This window comes from Mycteria americana, chromosome 2 (assembly GCF_035582795.1).
Source record: "Mycteria americana isolate JAX WOST 10 ecotype Jacksonville Zoo and Gardens chromosome 2, USCA_MyAme_1.0, whole genome shotgun sequence".
NCBI classification, from domain to species: Eukaryota; Metazoa; Chordata; class Aves; order Ciconiiformes; family Ciconiidae; genus Mycteria; species Mycteria americana.
Genome location: NC_134366.1, coordinates 107,667,437 through 107,685,439, shown reverse-complemented (window position 1 = coordinate 107,685,439; position 18,003 = coordinate 107,667,437). Strand labels below are relative to the sequence as shown.

The 18,003-nt window shown below is 36.9% G+C and overlaps 1 protein-coding gene across 1 annotated transcript in view; it reads left to right on the top strand.

Moving 5' to 3' along the window:
• The window catches only part of LOC142405960 (dynein axonemal heavy chain 5-like), a 173,474-nt gene that overhangs the window by 43,744 nt on the left and 111,727 nt on the right, over nucleotides 1-18,003 (top strand). The window contains exons 33-42 of the mRNA XM_075494186.1: nucleotides 2,916-3,027; nucleotides 3,355-3,483; nucleotides 4,828-5,027; nucleotides 5,131-5,284; nucleotides 7,693-7,959; nucleotides 8,153-8,281; nucleotides 8,683-8,898; nucleotides 10,527-10,673; nucleotides 12,328-12,500; nucleotides 15,182-15,360. Of these exons, the coding sequence (XP_075350301.1) occupies nucleotides 2,916-3,027; nucleotides 3,355-3,483; nucleotides 4,828-5,027; nucleotides 5,131-5,284; nucleotides 7,693-7,959; nucleotides 8,153-8,281; nucleotides 8,683-8,898; nucleotides 10,527-10,673; nucleotides 12,328-12,500; nucleotides 15,182-15,360 (1,706 nt within the window). The remainder of the gene's footprint in view (nucleotides 1-2,915; nucleotides 3,028-3,354; nucleotides 3,484-4,827; nucleotides 5,028-5,130; nucleotides 5,285-7,692; nucleotides 7,960-8,152; nucleotides 8,282-8,682; nucleotides 8,899-10,526; nucleotides 10,674-12,327; nucleotides 12,501-15,181; nucleotides 15,361-18,003) is intronic.

Genomic DNA, 18,003 nt, shown 5'->3' with positions numbered 1-18,003 from the left:
ACATTGCATGCAAAATAACTGTTAGGTGAAACCATGCTTTGCTGAAGTCAGAGGAATTTTTCTACTGTGTTGGTAAAGATGCACCTTTGCTTTTTCAACAGCCATGGCTGGGTCTGCAAGACTTCCCTCACCCAGCTTGTTACTTCTCTCAGAGGCAGGGCTCATGAACCAACAGCACTCTATTGTTTCCCCTTTGCCAGCTTTCTTTGAATTCTGATTCCTGGCACTGGAGTATGGACAGAATTGGTAGAAAAGGGGCATTTTGTTACCTGCAAAAGTGGAGAGTCTATATGCAGGTCTTGAGTATTCTGTGCATCCATTCCTTCAGGGTAGTTATCTGTACCAGTCTATGTTTTACTCTTAATGGGAATTACAGAATATAGATGAGAACCAAATTACATGCAAAAGTTTGAAAATAACTGTGCAGTATATTTATCCTGTGCATATCTATTGGAAAAAATATGTGAACTGTCTCTCTGTTTTCTTTCTTCTTTTATTATTTTTGTAATAAGCATTTTCTTCACCTCTACACAGTGGCTCTGATCACTTTCTCAGTGAGTTCTGTTGAGACAAGTTCATACTCAATATAAAGAGCTTTCTCTTCTGCAGAGCCTCTTCTGGAACAGCCAGTGTGTGCGTCTCTGCTTCACCAGTAGTTCTGATCAGCTTTTGATTTTGAATTCTCCAATGTGACCTGAGAGAGACTTCACTTACATTTTGGTGTTATTCAAGAGACTGAGATCAAATCTGTGTTTTTCGTCTCATCCTAAATCTTTGAAAAGCATAGGAAAAGTTATTTGTGCTCAAGCTTTTTAGTCATATGGTATTTTGAGTGTGTCACCATTTTAGCAGGGTCCATGTCTGTACACATTGAAGGACTGGGGTGGAGTTTTTCTTCTTTTTCTGGAAAACCTGAGTGAACTGTCTTCTAGTCATTAATTTGAAAAAAAACCCTAATTTTTTTAAAAATAATAATATTAAAAATGAATGTATGCAAAATATATATAATTCTACATTTGGACAATATCTGTAAGTCTTGATATCATTTTAGTAGAATTCTGGAATCTGCATCATCATTTTTTCTATAGCTAATTATATCTTACAGGTTTGTAGGACTGTCTGTATAATTCCTTCCCCTGGAACTCTGAAGGAAGCCATTGCATGACAACAGTTTTGAAAGTTATGTGTTTCTCTTTTTACTTCACGTGTGTCTTTTTTTTTTTTCCTCCCAAGTGTTGAGCTATATTTGGAGCAAGGTGACCACCAATAGGCAGTAAATATTTTTTTGTAGACGTCTAACCCCGTAGTATCCTTCCTTTAGCAGGCTTGCTAGCATTATTGCATCAAGCTATTCTCTTTAAAGCTGGAGAAATGTAAACAGTGTACAGGGGGTACCCACAGAAATAACTAAGATGGTATGCTGTGTTATGAAAGGAGCAGGAATACTGGAAATGCAATTAGTGTTTTAGTGTAATTGTAAATATATGCATAGTTCTTCACTGTAATGTTATTTTTTGATACCCCTTTTAAAAATAGTAATATAATAGAAAACCTAGAATTGTGAAAAGAAGTATCACAAAAATAACTGTAGGTGAAAATAAATCCATTTAAAAAGAGATAAAAAGGATAAATATTTAGAGAAAATGCATGTGGAGGAGACCATTATAGAAGTTTGTAATAACAGCTAGAGAGATGTTTCCCTTCATGCTTTACTGTAATATAGTGTAAAGAGAATGTCCAGTAAATTTAAGAAGGAAATTTAAACCTGATGAATGGAGTAGGTTTTTAACATAGTATGTAACTCATGGAACTTGCTGTTAGAAGATATTACTGAAACCAAGACAAAGAAAAAAGGTATCTGTATTAAAATTTAGCAGTTTTCATTACCAAGCTAAGAGATCCCATTTCAAATTGCCAGCCTAAGACAAAGTTTGTAAGAATGTTACTTGTTGTGCCTCAGCATAGAAGTAGCGAGGAACTGCCTCTTAAAGCCTTATCCATAGATGGCAGATTATAATTTTCCATTCTGCAATGCTTTTCTCTAGCATATTTAATACTATCTGTTGTTGGATTCAAGATTGAAGACTACAGAGACTATTGCAGTGCCATGACAGTATGCATATGTTCATCTACCTCCTACCAGCAAGCAGTGAAGAATTCACACATGCTCCAGCATTGTGTGAACGATCTGTCTGGTTTTGAGCTGTAAAAAATGGAGAGTTTCTTTGAAGGAGTTTTTCATTATGGGTTGGTTTTATGCAGCTTTTCGTTTCTGCCATTGAGCTGTAAGAGAACTGCTGTCAGTCTTTGGTCCATAGCTTCAGAAGATGAAAATTGGCATGACTTGTTAGAAGCAAGTGGAGCTGTGACAATTCACAGAACAAGAGGTTCTTCATTTTCAATTTTTTTTCATCTTGAAATTGTGCATAAAGGAAGATTTTTCATTAAATATCTTTCATACAAACTAGGTATAAAATAGGACTTGTTTGATTGAAGTAGAAGTATTTTTCTGTTTGCAAGCAGGTCAGTTTTGGTGTAAGATGTACTTTATTTTGCTTGAAAAAATATATGTTGTTAATCCTTTTTCACCTTTACAAAATCGGGTACATTTTCAAAGTTTTAATAAAACAATGACACTGCAAAAGCTTAAGTTCAGACATGGGTTTGCACATGAAATTAACCTCCTTTAATTCAAACTGAAATAGAAACCAAACCATTCTAGTGTGATTTTTACTGTCTTTAGCAGTGTTTCATGCCTGCAGTCAGAAATAATCAGCTATACGTTATGTTGCCAGCTTGCAACTGGATTATATTTACTGGTCCACTGGTTGAAAAATGAGAATATATTGTACTGTTACATGGTGGATTGTGATTATTAAGAATAAAATATTTCTTCTTTTTTGTGCTTTTAAAAGAATCCATAAGTTACCGAAAGCATTGAAGGAATGGCAAGCTTTTCAAGACCTAAAAAAAAAAATTGATGACTTCACAGAGAGCTGTCCTTTGCTTGAAATGATGGCAAACAAAGTATGTTCAGCATAATAATTTGGAGATAAGATTCACTTGAAAAACTCTGTTGAAGACTGTTGTATGACTATAAGATGCTTTCCATAATTCTTTTTTATAGATAAAAGCAGCTATATTTATGACAAAAATCTAGTTAGGCTTAGTTACAGAAAAGTGAAACAAAAGACTCCATAATGTGATTAGAAGAACTATTAATGCTTTCAATGGAATGGAAATCAAGACTCTACTGTTTGTTTAATACATGCAGTGCAAAAGTACATGATCATTCTAGTCCTAAAAATAATACAATTTTAAAAAATCTTCCCTAATTCCTATGCACTTTTCTAGGCAATGATGTCACGACACTGGGAAAGAATTGCACAAGTAACTGGGCATCACTTTGATGTTGACTCTGAAAATTTCTCTTTGAAAAACATAATGGATGCCTCTTTATTAAAATATAAAGAAGATATTGAGGTATGTGTACTTTTCTGTTTGTTTTTAATGAATAACTTGTGATCCGGGGCTCTGTGCTTTTGGAATCCTGTTTCTAGTCAGCTTTGTAACATTAAAAAATTAGGCTTTAGTTGGAGAATTCTTTTGAAGAATAGAGTTTGGTAGCTGGTATTAGCAGTGATGGTTAGTTTATTTCCTTTTTATTCTGGATAGGGATTAAATGGATAGATGGTATTACACTAATCCTTCCATAGAAGGAATTCTGTTGTTTTTAGAGTCGTGTGATTCTGTCATGCTTCTGGTTTAGGGTCTGCCTACTTACACTTTTTTCTTCCTTTTAAATATCTCATCGGAGAGGAAAAATCGTTGATGTAAGTCTGATCCTGTTAAGTGCTCAAAATCTTTGGAACACCGTAGAAGTGGAGGATATAGGATTAAAGGAGAATAAGGTTCTTTTGTATTTAAAAAGTGACTCTTCACAAGAGCACAGAGAGATGAGAAGGCTTATGTAATGTGCACAAGCTACAAAGCTATTGCCCCCTCCATTTTGGGGACAGTAGTTATCTAGCAAGTACATTAGCTTTATGCTCGTTACCTTTTGCAAGAGCAAAGTATAGCTAAAAATAAAGAATGAAAACCCCAACAGTTTCTAACTTCAGTTCTCTTGTCACTTAGCTAAATCTGTGGTTCCTCCATAGTAGTGACTTGATTTGTCTTGTTCCACAAAGGAACACTTCTAAGACAAAAACATGAAATCAAACCTCTGCTGTACCCAATTTCCAGACAAGAATTTAAGCCATGTGAAAGGTTCAGAGTGATAGCTTTACACTCAAGGAAAGACTTTAAGCCTGTGATGGAATCCAATATACTCCTGAACCTGAATTTGGGGTCCAATCTGAGTAGCTGCTCCTTTTCTCTCTCATGCAATAACCAATTTTATGACAGTCTTGTCCTCACTGTCTTCAAGAAGTAGCAGGCAGTCATATGGTCCATGTATGCTCTATTCTTGGACTGTTTATTGCTTTTAATTGGTAATGTGTTTTTTCCTTAAACCCCTCAGTAGGTATATTTGACTTCAAAGAGGCAAATCCTGCCTGCAGATTCACTGAGTCAGTGAATTTTCAAAAGTATAAGGTGCTGGTGCTAGTGAAGACAGAGTATAGCCCATAAAATGTTCCAGTTACAAGTAGTACTATAATATGATCTAGTTTGTAATATAATAATTTTGAGGTGTTTCAATGTATATCTTCATTAGCTAGAACTTACACTGAAGTCTGGATCTAGCCAATGACTTTTAATTGTTTTTATAAGTGTGCATTATATTATCCTTAGAGGAATGTAATTTACTAGTTTAATTTTACACAGGATATCTGCATCAGTGCTGTTAAAGAAAAGGATATTGAAGCAAAATTGAAGCATGTCATCAGTGAATGGAGTACTCATGCTTTCAGTTTTGCCCAATTCAAAACTCGAGGAGAACTCCTTCTGAGAGGATCAGATATATTGGAGAAAATAGCTTTGGTGGAAGACAGCCTCATGATATTGGGGTCGCTCATGAGCAACAGGTACAAAACTCAATAAATGCACATATTGTGTAAATCTAATCAAACCCAAAAGTAAACAATGATCATCTTAGGTTCTTTTTCCCTTTAACTCATGTTCATACAGGTATAATGCACCATTTAAGTCCACTATACAACAGTGGGTTCAGAAGTTGACTAATACTGCAGAGATAATTGAAAACTGGATTACTGTACAAAATCTCTGGATTTACCTTGAAGCTGTGTTTGTTGGTGGAGACATTGCAAAACAACTACCTCAGGTATGCTGATTTATGATAATATGTTAATGACAATATGTTGTACCAAGAGATTAGCCACATCACAGAGTGTACTTGACAATGCATATAATGCATATAAGTTTTGTGGGCCGCGCATAGGCAGTTCAGAAGAAGCTTTGCCAAACTGAGGTCTGTCTGGTTGAACTGCATAGAACTTGGTCAAACCTACAGGAACAGGATTGTTTGTAATTCAGGCTCAAATGTTCCTGTCAGCTTGCAATATTAGTGAATCATACGATAGCACAGGGCTCAGGACTACTTAATAGTAAAAAAATGATCTATCACTTTTGCCATATATACAAACATCCTTTTCTTCCTGCGCACACATGTTTATAGGCTCTAAGTTATGTAATAATAGAACAACAGATTTTCTGTATGAATTCTGTACTTGCTAGGACTCAGTATAACGAAATCCCACAGAGAGATGTTGCAAGACTTGGGCAGCTGCACGTGTGCTGATCTGTGTGAACTATTGCAACCTCATCAAAAGGCAACTATGGACTTCCATGATAGCAGCTGCAAAAGAGTTAAGGAATGATCTGACTTTCGACAGGAGAGAAATACCAGAATAAGTCATCCTCTCTGTTGTGTCTCCTAATGAGAGGCTTTCATATCGTTCTGACACACCACAGTTTAGTAGCACCGGATCAGCCAGTACTGTAACTTAACAAAACCATGATTACTGGGAAATTATTAAATATGAATTTATTTCACACCACATCTTTTATAATTAAAAGCTTACAATTTCCAAAACTAACATTAATTTTTGTAAGTTAAGTAAAACTTTCTTAACTGTTATTTAAGATAACAATACTTTTTTTTAGTTTGTGAGATATGTTTATATTGTTAATGCTTATCAGAGAATCAATAAGCGGTTTTTGCAGATGAACAAATGCTGCAGCACAGCTGAGGCATTTGATAACTGCTAAAGCTACTTCTTACAAGGATGATACATGAAACAGTATTCTGGAAAGAAGCAAATGTGGTGACTATCTTTAAAGAAGGAGGAGAAGGAACAGCGTGGTGGAGGAATAATGATAGATGAGTGGGCTTAGTTGCAATTCCTGGTTGAATACTGCAACAAAACTGTCTGTAAGCCACTGGAAGTTAACAAGGAGATGAGTAACAGTCAGTGTGGATTTGCTAGGAGCAAAATCTGCCAAACAAATCTAATTTATTTTTAGGGTGGGCAACAAGCTTTGTGGATAGATGAAAACCACTAGTTTCTATATATCTTGGTAGGCTTTTGACATTGTCTCTCTTAGTACTATCAGAAAATGAGTGTTAGATTGCTGGTGTGTAAAATGCAGGCAGAAAAGTGGAATGCATAAACAGCAATAACCGATAACTAGAATATTGTACCTTGTTTTAGCTAAAGAAACACATAGACAAATTTAAGAGAGCATAGAAGAGGGTGATAAGAATGAGGAACTATCCATGAAGGATAACACACAAGAAAAGATTCAACAAACTAGACTTGTTTGGCTTGAAAGAGAGGAAAAACTGAGGAGAAGAGGTGATAGGTTTTCAAAAAAAATAAACGTTGCTCTCAACAGGAAGAAAACAGTGTGTTCTCTGTATCTATGAATAAGATGAGAAGTAATTGGTGTACGCACAAGATTAAGCTTAGATATTAAAACAGAGTCACCAGTAGCAAAGATTGCCCAGAGAGGCTTCTGAATCTCTAGCACTGAGCACCTTTAAACACAAGACAGACAGATGTTTTTCAAGAGTGGCATGGGTATGATCCTGTCTTGTGACAGGCAAATGGCTTTGGATGGTCTCTTGAGATCTCTCGTAGTTCTCAGATAATTTATGATCCCATTAACATTTAATTTGTTGTAGGTGAAGAAAGTTTTTACAGTCCGTATACCCAGTGTAGAAAAATATTTATTCTCCATCTCCCAGTATTTGAGAATTTATCTCCTTTTACCTACAATACCTTACAAGTGTGGCAGTTTCAGACTATTTATGCTGGTTTTGTTTGTCAGGAATTGCTACTAATGACTTACTCCTCATAACATGTGTGGAGCGGCCATTACATGACATTGTGTATTGCTATTAGGAAGACTGTCATTTCTGAGAAGGCTACTGTTTGAGTTTTCTGGTGTGTGTTGGAATCCTTTTATATGGACGATTTTGCTGCCCAACATGAAGTAAAAAACTTTCCCAGAGCTGTCCTATTGGACTCTTTCTCTTGCAATTTGAACTCTGGTCATTATAAGCACTGATCATTGTAAGCATGCCTATAAATATTCATACATTAGTCCTGCAAAGAAGACTTGAACAGCAAGGGAAATATTAAACTGTTACCCTGTCTCATGGAATTCTTTAATTTTTAGAATTTGACAAACATGAGGAAGAGCTAATGCATTTTTCATGTACTCCAGGAAGCCAGAAGATTTCAGAACATTGATAAATCATGGCAAAGAATTATGCAGAGAGCCCATGAAACATCAAACATCGTGCAGTGCTGTGTTGGAGATGAGACTTTGGCACAGCTATTACCACATTTGCTGGAACAATTGGAAATCTGTCAGAAATCACTGACTGGGTATTTGGAAAAAAAGCGGTTAATATTTCCAAGATTTTTTTTTGTATCTGACCCTGCTCTTCTGGAAATCCTTGGTCAAGGATCTGATTCCCACACTATTCAGGTACAAGCAATAAGGCAATACTGTTCTTATAGTCAATATTAGTAAGTGAGGACCATGGAGGATTTTGTTATTTAGTTGAGAGAATTTCACTTATGGAAAGATTTATTGAATCTTCTAATACAGGACTTAAAGGCAAAGTAATAATGCCATATCAGATCAGTTTATGGAGGTTTTTTTTCTGATTCTGTTGTAGGCACATTTATTAAGTCTGTTTGACAATGTTAACCGAGTGGGATTTCATGAAAAAAACTATGACCAGATTTTATTGTTTGAATCTCAAGAAGGAGAACAGGTCAATATTATTGAACCAGTTTTAGCTCAGGTAATGTAATTATATATTACAGTTTTTCATGATTTGATTTAAAGTAGATTCATGTTGTAGAGACCAACAGTATCGCATCATGCTATTATTTGACTAGCTCAATGAAAACCTTCCTATGTGAACAGCAAGAGCAAAGGCCAGAAAGGACAGGCCATTTGTGTCATTCTGTAACGATTACTTTACCTGTTTTTTCAGCAGTACTGATGTGAAGTGCCAAATCCATCACATATCTCTAGAAGGGCAGTGGAGCAGAAGGAGGAGAGGAATCTTTTAAAGATTAGAGAATAACAAAGACAGAAATGGGAGTACGAAGGACTGGAAAAAAAAGTCGAGCAGGGCTTTTTCTCCTTGTGAATTATTCATAAACTAATTCTTTAAAAGTACTTTCTTGTTTATTTCAGGGCAGTGTGGAATTCTGGTTAGGTCAGCTGCTGAATGGGATTAGGAAAACAATCCACACCATCATTAGACAAGCATCAATGGCCATTAGCGATTCAGGATTTAAGCTGTATGACTTTCAGGCAATGTTTCCTGCACAAATAGGACTTCTGGGAATTCAAATGATCTGGACCAGAGATGCAGAGAATGCACTGAACAGTACCAAAACAGACAAAAAGGTAGTATTTAATGAATCTTTGGGGATTAATTAAAAGCATTGTTTGGAACAGTGCATATTGTGAAAAGTTAGAAGTAACATGTAGGAAAAAGCACAAAATACTTGTTAAAGTAACCAGAATAACAAATAAACTAACAGGAAAACAGAATGATAAAAAAAGTGTTGAAGTCACACCTCCTCACCATCCCCCAGCATGTGCTTTAGAATTGTTCCTAATCCTGTGATTTTCTCTGTTGTTCTGTTAGTGCAGTCATCTTGGGAAGGGACAATTTCTCAGTTTGGGAATATAGGGAATGTTATCCTATTACTTTCCCAAAATCAGATTTGGAAAGAAATAAGAGCTCCCCAAATCTGGGGAAATAACTGTGCTTCATGGGCATCGGTCTACTTTAACAGAGTGTATTAGATTCCTCAGCTGATGACCTCTTTTTCTGGGGAAGGGAAAGAATAGAAGCTATTTGAGGAGGTGCTGGTTTAATCTCAAACACATAGAGAAGATCCTCTTAACACCAAGGTGTTATTAGTAACACTGAATCTATAAAGGAGGAAGGAGAGGATGTGAAATAAAGAGTTGCAAATTAGCATTAATCAAGAATATACAGTGAGATTGGATTAAGAACTAGTAACATCGTCCTACCATAAAAGTAAATGCAGGGGAATGGTACCATGCTGTACTTTGATACTGAATGAAAACAAAGACTCTAGACTATGGAGAAGACCACTTAGTGCTACATTTTCTGCCTTGTACGAAGTTTAAAAGGGCATAGACCTGCTTTTAGTCCACTCCAGTTCATAAACTAACTAGATGCAAAGCTTCTTTTGCATTAACTAGAAAACAACTTTCGTTTACTTAAAATGAACTGTGTGTGTTTGTTTGGGGGGCAGGGAGGTTGTTCAGTTCTCCATTAGTTTTGCAGTGTTTTTAGCTTTTTTTTTCTCAGCAAACAGTGTGAGTTTTAGGCTTTGCATATATTTACAGAAAGCTAGTATTATTGTTCTCTCACACATCTGGAACAGGAGTATATATGATCTGCCCTTTCTGAAACCTCAGCGCTTTATAATTCGTTGTGTACCAGGGACATCACTGACAGAGGCTGATGCTGTTTACCTAAGTCAATATTGTATAGTCAGTATTGTATTTTGTGGAGTTTTATAACAGAATCTGGTGCCACAAAAGAATTTATTATTTTAGCATTTGCTTCTAAAATTACACTAGGCTCTGGTTAGAGGATGTGATAGATCTCCAGGTTCCTGTTCCCCCTAAAGAGTAGATACTGCTTGGGCTGATGTGCAATACCCAAAACCAGAGACTGATGGTTCTGAAAATATGCAGGGATGCAATCAGCTGAAGATGTAATGTGTAGCAGAAGGAGCAACAATCTTGGAATAAAATCTTATGATGTGACCTGTTCACCTAGATATAACCTTATCGTACTCTGTTGGGCTAAGAATGCACGCATGGAGGGCAACCTGCAAATCCAGAGTTAGAGTGCCAAACCTAATAAATACAAAGAAGATCATAGATGTCATGGGCCCATACATTTGCAGATGGTTTTTATTTTTTATTTTAAACATTGGAAGAACAAATTATGTTTGTATTAATATGGCTGTTCATGCTGTGCGGAAAAGGTAATGCACACAACAAATCAGAAGTTTTTGGAACTTTTAAATGATTTGATTGACATGACAACACACAATCTGACAAGAATGGAGCGCACCAAATATGAGACTTTAATCACCATTCATGTGCACCAGAAGGATATCTTTGATGATTTGGTAAGTTTTTGAAAACCTTTAAGGGACTTTCTGTATGGAAGTTTTTGCACATATAAAAAAATTATAAACAAATTTTACAATCTATTCTCTTTGAGTAGCTCTGACATTAGTGCTGTGATATAGCATATCAGATTTAGTTTGATTTCATATAGATGTCACACAGAGATAAGGGTGAATTATATATAGGCATGTTCATAGTTTTTAGACTTCTGGTTTAGACTCAGACTTCAGTTTTTAAAATGGTTGTTGATACCCATCATGCACAAATTCACTGTGAGCAAAAGAGTTTAACTTTTAAGAGCAAAAGAGTTTAACTTTTAAATTAAACTATTCTCTCAAATTGAAAATTTAATACATTATTTAATTGAAATGTAAAAGGAAAAAAAGTCCCTTTAGTATTGCTATCAATCATGTGATTTCCAGCCCAGCCTATGTGTTGATTTAAGGTAATAGTTATTCAAAAGTTAAAGCAGTGAGGCTCCATATATTTGAAAAGGGTAGCAACAATAACCAGAACAGTTATTTTAATTTTTTTTATAATTGACTTGCATCAGACTTCCTTTAGATAAGTATACTGAATATGTGAAACTATAATTATAAAAATGGAAGTAAAATAACTTTCAAAAAGCGTGCATGTTGCAAAGGTCAATAATTCAATATTGCATTGTTTAATTTATGCATATATGTTAGAAAGATAAAAATTAAGTGCATGCGTAAAGAAACATAGAAAATCATACAGAAAAATACTGAAAATTAGGAAGAAAACTGCCAGCTTCGAAGATAGGCATGCAGTTTTATCCTCTGCCCATATCCTCTGAAAATGTTAAATTTATTTTCATAATTATTTTCTTAATTGGACATTCCATTATCAGTTAATTTAATGTCATATTATAATAAAATTACATCACAGAAAATTGGTTAAATGTAAAGGGTCCGTATGTGAACTAAAGAGGGGGGCAAGTCCAAAACTGGGGAAAGGATTCTTAGTTGGTACATGTAATACTATCCTTTTCTCTCAAAACGTTCTATTCTCTGCTAAACACGTCCTTTTGTGATTGAGAGAAAGTAAAGGGAAGTGGCTGAGAATCCAGAACCTCCTCTTCACCTTACACCATGTCTGCAAGGCCAATAAACAGGACTACGTATTCTGTAAGAGGCTGGTGGTTTTGAGATTAAGTGTCAAAAATAATGAATGAAGATCTACTAATCTGCCACAAATCTAAATATGTGTGTGGCAAGTTCACAGTGAAAAATACATCCCAAATAAACACATAGACATGTGTACAATATATTCAGGTGTTGTCCACGATTTAGTATTTCTGTGAGTAATGGCACTAGATACCATGCAGTGTAACCAGTCTTGTTACTTAGTTTTTTATGAAGCTTTCCATCACTGTTCTTCAATATCTCTGTAAGACACAATTCATAATCTCTGTACACAATTCAGAGGAAACTCAAAGTGGTCAAAAGGCTCAGGGCATGTCATAGTCAGGTTTGAAAAGACAATTCTGGATGTCTTGACTCCTGACTGATTCTGTGCTTGTTCTTTCAGCTCTTGAATTTATGCATAGCAGACTTTTTTTCTGTATGGAATTTAAGACTAAATGTTATACTGTTTTGTTTCTGCATTAATGATTTTTCTTTTCTATTATAGGTCCGTATGAACATTAAATCTCCGTCTGATTTTGAATGGCAAAAACAGTCTCGATTTTATTTTCTTGAAGACTTGGATAAATGCATTATCCAAATCACTGACGTAGAGTTCACCTACTGCAATGAATACTTAGGGTGTACAGACAGGCTTGTTATAACTCCCTTAACTGACAGGTAGTTATAAAAAGAATGCAGTGCATAGTACTGGAGCTAAGACTTAATTCCTTCGACTTAATTCCTTTAATTTTCATGAGTCAGAATTCTTACTTTGGTTGCACTATAGTGCTGCAATATCGATGGTGAACAGCAGAGGCCAGTGCTTATATATTCAGCTAGCGAAACCAGGCACCCCTAGGAGGGGTCTTGAATTTTCTTTGAGTGTTTACTTGAGCTGTATGTGCTGTGGTAGGCATTGAAGAACTTACTTGCGCTCAAGATAAATATAGCTGAAATGCCGTACACTTCACCAGCGTAAACAGGGTGGATCTAAAAAACAATATATTGCTGCTTTCAATAAGCTAGTAGTTGCATGAGAATTTGGGATTATGGCAAGTGATTCATTTGAAGTCACCCTAGAGGAAAAAGCAGTCATTGAATAACTAGTGCCAATATGGTTTTAAGCAAGGCCTATGGAGAATTACAGGACTACAAACACAGAAAAAGCTCTGAGGGCAAAACATAAGGAGAACTTTTTATTGCTGGAGTGTTAGTTATACAGCACAGTACAAACTCCATTAGATGCATATTTTCCTGAAGTACTCGGTAGTGCTTCAGCTAGACAAGAGGCAGATGTATTTGCTATGCCAGAGCTTGTTCTTTGAAGTGTGGATAAGAATGTCAAAATACTGTGCATGTTCACTCATTTGTTGTGTGAAGAATGACTGCAGGCTGTTGAATTAATGTTGGAATTGTCTTTGCACTCTCCGTGCTATTAAATAAAATAATAGATTTTATTTACTAGTGACATTTCAGACTTTTGCTAATTTCTGAACCAAAATTATGCCCAGTGAGCTATTTAAGAGAGCCAAAACCCTATGCTTGGATACCTGGCTTTTAATATGTAACACACATCTGCAAAATTCTATGTTATGTACTGTACTATTCCTATGCTAGATCGAGATCTGTTTGCAGCAGTAAACATGCAGTTGATTAGTGGTATGGCCGCACTACTACACAGACAATATTTTTGCCCACCGGGAGAGACAGTATCAAGAAAATGTTGTCATTCAAAATTTGTTCACAGAATTAAAATTGCAACCTAATTGGTTAGGAATTGATTCAAGGTGCTATGTCACACGAGATTGAAAACTAGTGCAGGGTGACATTATTGAAGAAAATGAGTCTTTTGAATGAGTTTAAAGTATAATAATAACAACAAAAAGGAACAGAGGTATCTGTCTTTGGGCAAACTGAGAAGAGCCAAACAGACCTGCAGGGATTGGTGGCTATCCACTGTCATACATTGAAAGAGTATTTGAAGCAAGGATGTTTTCTAGTGTGGCATGGGAAACTTACATACCTAAGCAGTGTTGCATAAGAACAGATTTTATTCCCCTTATGGGCTTTTTCCATTTTAATATTTTTAATATTGCTATATGGACTTTTATGAGTTTCTGACAATTTTCAGGTAATGATATCTTTGCTTTCCATTAATCAACTTGGAGTCAAGTGCTGTTTGGCTAATGATTTTGTGTTCAGAAAGATTCCCGAAGCACATGATAAATACACACTGGCAGTAGTACATTACATTAAGTTAATGGGACTGAAATTGAGTGCTCCTAAACATAATGTCAGGCACAGACCATGTCATGGCAGGTACAAAAAATGAAATGCAAGTTCTATTTAGGTCTTGTACTATGTATACAGTTTGTCCTTACCTCATTTTCAGTAGCAGAACTGTTAGGAGTGGTATTTTTTCTGTGTTAACTGAGTGCCTGTTAACTGATTACTAAGTAATAAGGTGATAAAGCATTATTACTGCTATTATATTAGCATGAGTACTGTATTATTTTATAGGAAGTGATACTAGCTGGTATCATTTGGTTTTTTTCAGTGCCCATTTTCTCTCCCCAGATGTATCATAAAGCTATTGAGTTTCACAGTGTTAAAATGGGCTTACTGGGATTTTGGAGCATTGTAGATTAGAATGGCAGTCTTCCTATACCCTTCAGTGGTCTCCACACCATCTGGGGAGGTGAGACTTAAACCTGGGGATGTCAACCCAGGATGGAGGCTGACGCAGAAGACGATTCTGGGGTTCATGGATACCTCCTTTCTCCCTTGCCCATTACAATTTTCCCTCTCGTCCAGTCTCCTCCTGGAACTCAAAGACCTAATGTGTCTGGCAGCATTGCTCTGGTTTGGCATGCTGATAGGGAAATGACAAGAACAGGAGCTGCTTCCAGCCTCTGTGCCTTCCTATTGCCAGATCAGAGAGCCCATCTTGTGTGCTCTGGGGAGAGAGTATGAAGATGGGGAAAAAAGGCAGAAACCCAGCAGGTCTGGGTGCTGCAGCATAAGGCTGAGTCATGGAGGGAGGGCATATGATAGTGTGAGAAAATCACAATACTACAGTATTTTGGTATTTGGGATTTAGAATTGGCTTGTGCATTTCCTGGGCTGTTGCAGTCATCGCTGTGCTGGATGCTGCTTTTCTGCAGGTGGAGCACAGGTGGTACCAGGTAACTCAGCTTCACAGTGTGCAAAGGGGGTGACTGAGGACTTACCACAGGGAAGCACACCCATTTCTGCCCCCTTCCCCAGCTCTGTATAATACAACTTCTGTGGTTACATTAATGGACTTCAAGTAATTAATAGTAGGAAAAGATTAATAGAACTCCTCATTCTGTCTCTAGGTGTTACATCACTCTGGCACAGGCCCTGGGCATGAGTATGGGTGGTGCACCAGCAGGGCCTGCAGGGACAGGGAAAACAGAGACAACTAAAGACATGGGCAAATGCCTGGGAAAATATGTTGTTGTTTTCAATTGTTCAGACCAAATGGACTACAGAGGACTTGGCCGTATCTATAAAGGTAAGAAATAATCTGGTTTGTCATTTTAGAGTCATAAGTTTTTGTCTCTTCACTAGTGAGTTAGCAATAATTAGTAAGGTATTTTCTTCTCTGTTTCCTTTTATTTCCAGGCGCTCATCAACTTTGCCTGATATTTGATTATTTCTCCTTTTTTTTCTTTTTTTCTTCCTGCATGCTTTCCAGGTTTTTTTTTTAATCTTGGAGGGTGTTTCCTATCTTTGGCCTCTTTTCCATTTCCCTTTTAATCCTTTCTACTTACTTCTTTATGACTCTATCCCACCCATCCCAAGGGGGAGGATATTTAGCCCTCCTTGCCATTTTTGTTCAATGTTTTTGCTCGATGATGTTGCGCAAGGCAGAGAAACATGCAAAGTGATGCAGTGGCTTATTTCGAACTCTAGAACTTTTTTGAAACCAGGAAAATGAGATAGTGGTCAAACTGTGATAACTTTTTATGATAAGCAGAGCTTTGAAGTCAGCTCTGCAAACAGTGATCAGGTGATCCAATATCTGTGGACTCCATTATGTCTGTTTTCTTGTATATAGCTACTATGGGTTATATGGACTGGCAGACCACAGAACGCCACCATTTTCTGTGAGTGGTGGGCTCTTAAATCTAACAAAAGGTGTCATAAACAGAATTTTAACAGTAGTGATATCTTCTGAAGGTTAAGATATAACCTGGAGATCATTTCTAGTTTTAATTAAGAAGCCAGCAAAGCTGGCCAAGATTTTAATAGAACTAACTTTTGTCTTTGGCTTCTTATTTAAGAGCTTAAAAGTATCCAGTTAAGCTTTTTTAATGGAGACAGAAAGCCTGAAAGGTATGCCAGGTTTGGATTAAGGTGTTTTTGTAATTAATTTTTAAAAGATTTTCCATATTTCTCTCTTATCTCTTCTGAGGTCTTACTGGGTTTGTTTGTGGCTGATCAAGAAGACCAATAGTACGTATTTGGGAAGAACTGAGTTAAAAGCAGTACTTGTACTGACTTCACTGGTCTACTGTTCTTCCTCCTAATCCTTTTGTTCTTTTACCGATATTTTTAGGCCTCATTAATTTGTTAACTTTCTTTAATGGCCATATCAAAAAGAGGGAAATGGGAAGAAGTAGAGCAGAGAAAGAAGAAAAAAAATGATTTAACCAGTTTGACAAGTTTTTCTGACCATGGCTCAGAAGTTTCATAGCTGTCTGTGCATTCTGCAGAATGTCCTGCTTCTCACTAATTGAATACATTAGCTCCATTTATAAGAACGTGAAAACAGATAAAAAAGAAACATTTCCATTCTTGCTTTCTTTGCCTCAGCCAGCCTCCATTCCCTATTCCTCTGAGCCATGAGCCATGACAGAACAGATACACTGAGCTTTGAAAAGGAACCGCGCTCTCTCTCTCAGTCTCTCTCTGTCTCTCTCTCTCTGAGGCATGCTCATGTCTGTTGCCTTCCCTCCTACTGGGGATTTCCCTAGTTGGAGCTGCAGTAAGGGGCCAGCCTGGAGCAAGCAGGATAGCTGGAGAAAACAGTCAAGGAGACACTGCTACAAAGAGAGAGGATAAAGTGCCCCTGCTAGAGCAGCCCTATCATTTCCATAGCAGGAATCTGAGGTAGTGCAGTAAATATGGAAGCAGCAGATGGTAGACCTAGTGACCATCCTTAGCTCTTCTGAGAGTTTAATCCCCAGTCCTGAACTGGTCCCATGAAGAAACCACTCTTCTAGCTAGACATTCTGCTAATGCCACAAGAATGGAAAGTTTGATCACAGTCATCATTTAAAGCATTAGGCAGCCTTTTAGATAGTCTTCTGGCTTTAGCTTTAGCTTTGGTCTTTTTAGGTTAATGCAGGCATTCACTGCCTTGGAGAAGGCTGAAACTGGCTCAGTGCTCCTATGAGCAGTGAGAGCAGAAGACAGACAGAAGTCATCAGTCCAGAGGGGGGATGTCAGCCTTTGTTTCTCCTCGGAGTGGGTTTGTCTTTGATCTCACCAAGCTGTTGTCCTTTTCCTCTCCGCTCCTTCTGTGAGAATGTTTGTATCTCTTTATGTTACCATCTTTTTTCGCAACTCCTTGGTGATTTCACTTCTTTGTATTAAACTGTTACTGACTTGTGTCAACCCAGACATCTAGTCTCTGTATCCTTGCTTTGTTTCTGCCTTCTTATCCTGAGCACTTTGGTAACTTATCCTTTCTCATTTCAGACTGAGGCAATAGTGATAACTGCAGCTTGTCATTGCCTTCTTTTAGTAAAACAGGGCACAATCATTGTGTCTAAGAACATGAGCTGAGTTTTAGGGCCCAGTTTCCTTTGTCTGTTGTTTTCTATAAGCTGTCCATTTTCTATGTAGTATTGTCGTCATATTCAACAAAAGCTAAGTAATACTGTGTAATGTGTCCTTGTTATCTGGCTGCCTCATTTAATGGCATGCTGGTGTTCAATATGAGTTAGAAAAGATGCTTACAGAACTCAACAAATTGGTGCTCAGGCAACCATGATGCCTGTGACTGCTTACCTCAGTCAATTTGCTAGTGGGATGGTGTTGCCTGGGAATTAGATAATAGATCCAACTGAATAGAACCTGGATAGGGTGATTTTTTTCAGCATTCATCAGACTGTTGTGTGTTTGGGAGGAAAAGTAATATTCTGTTCTT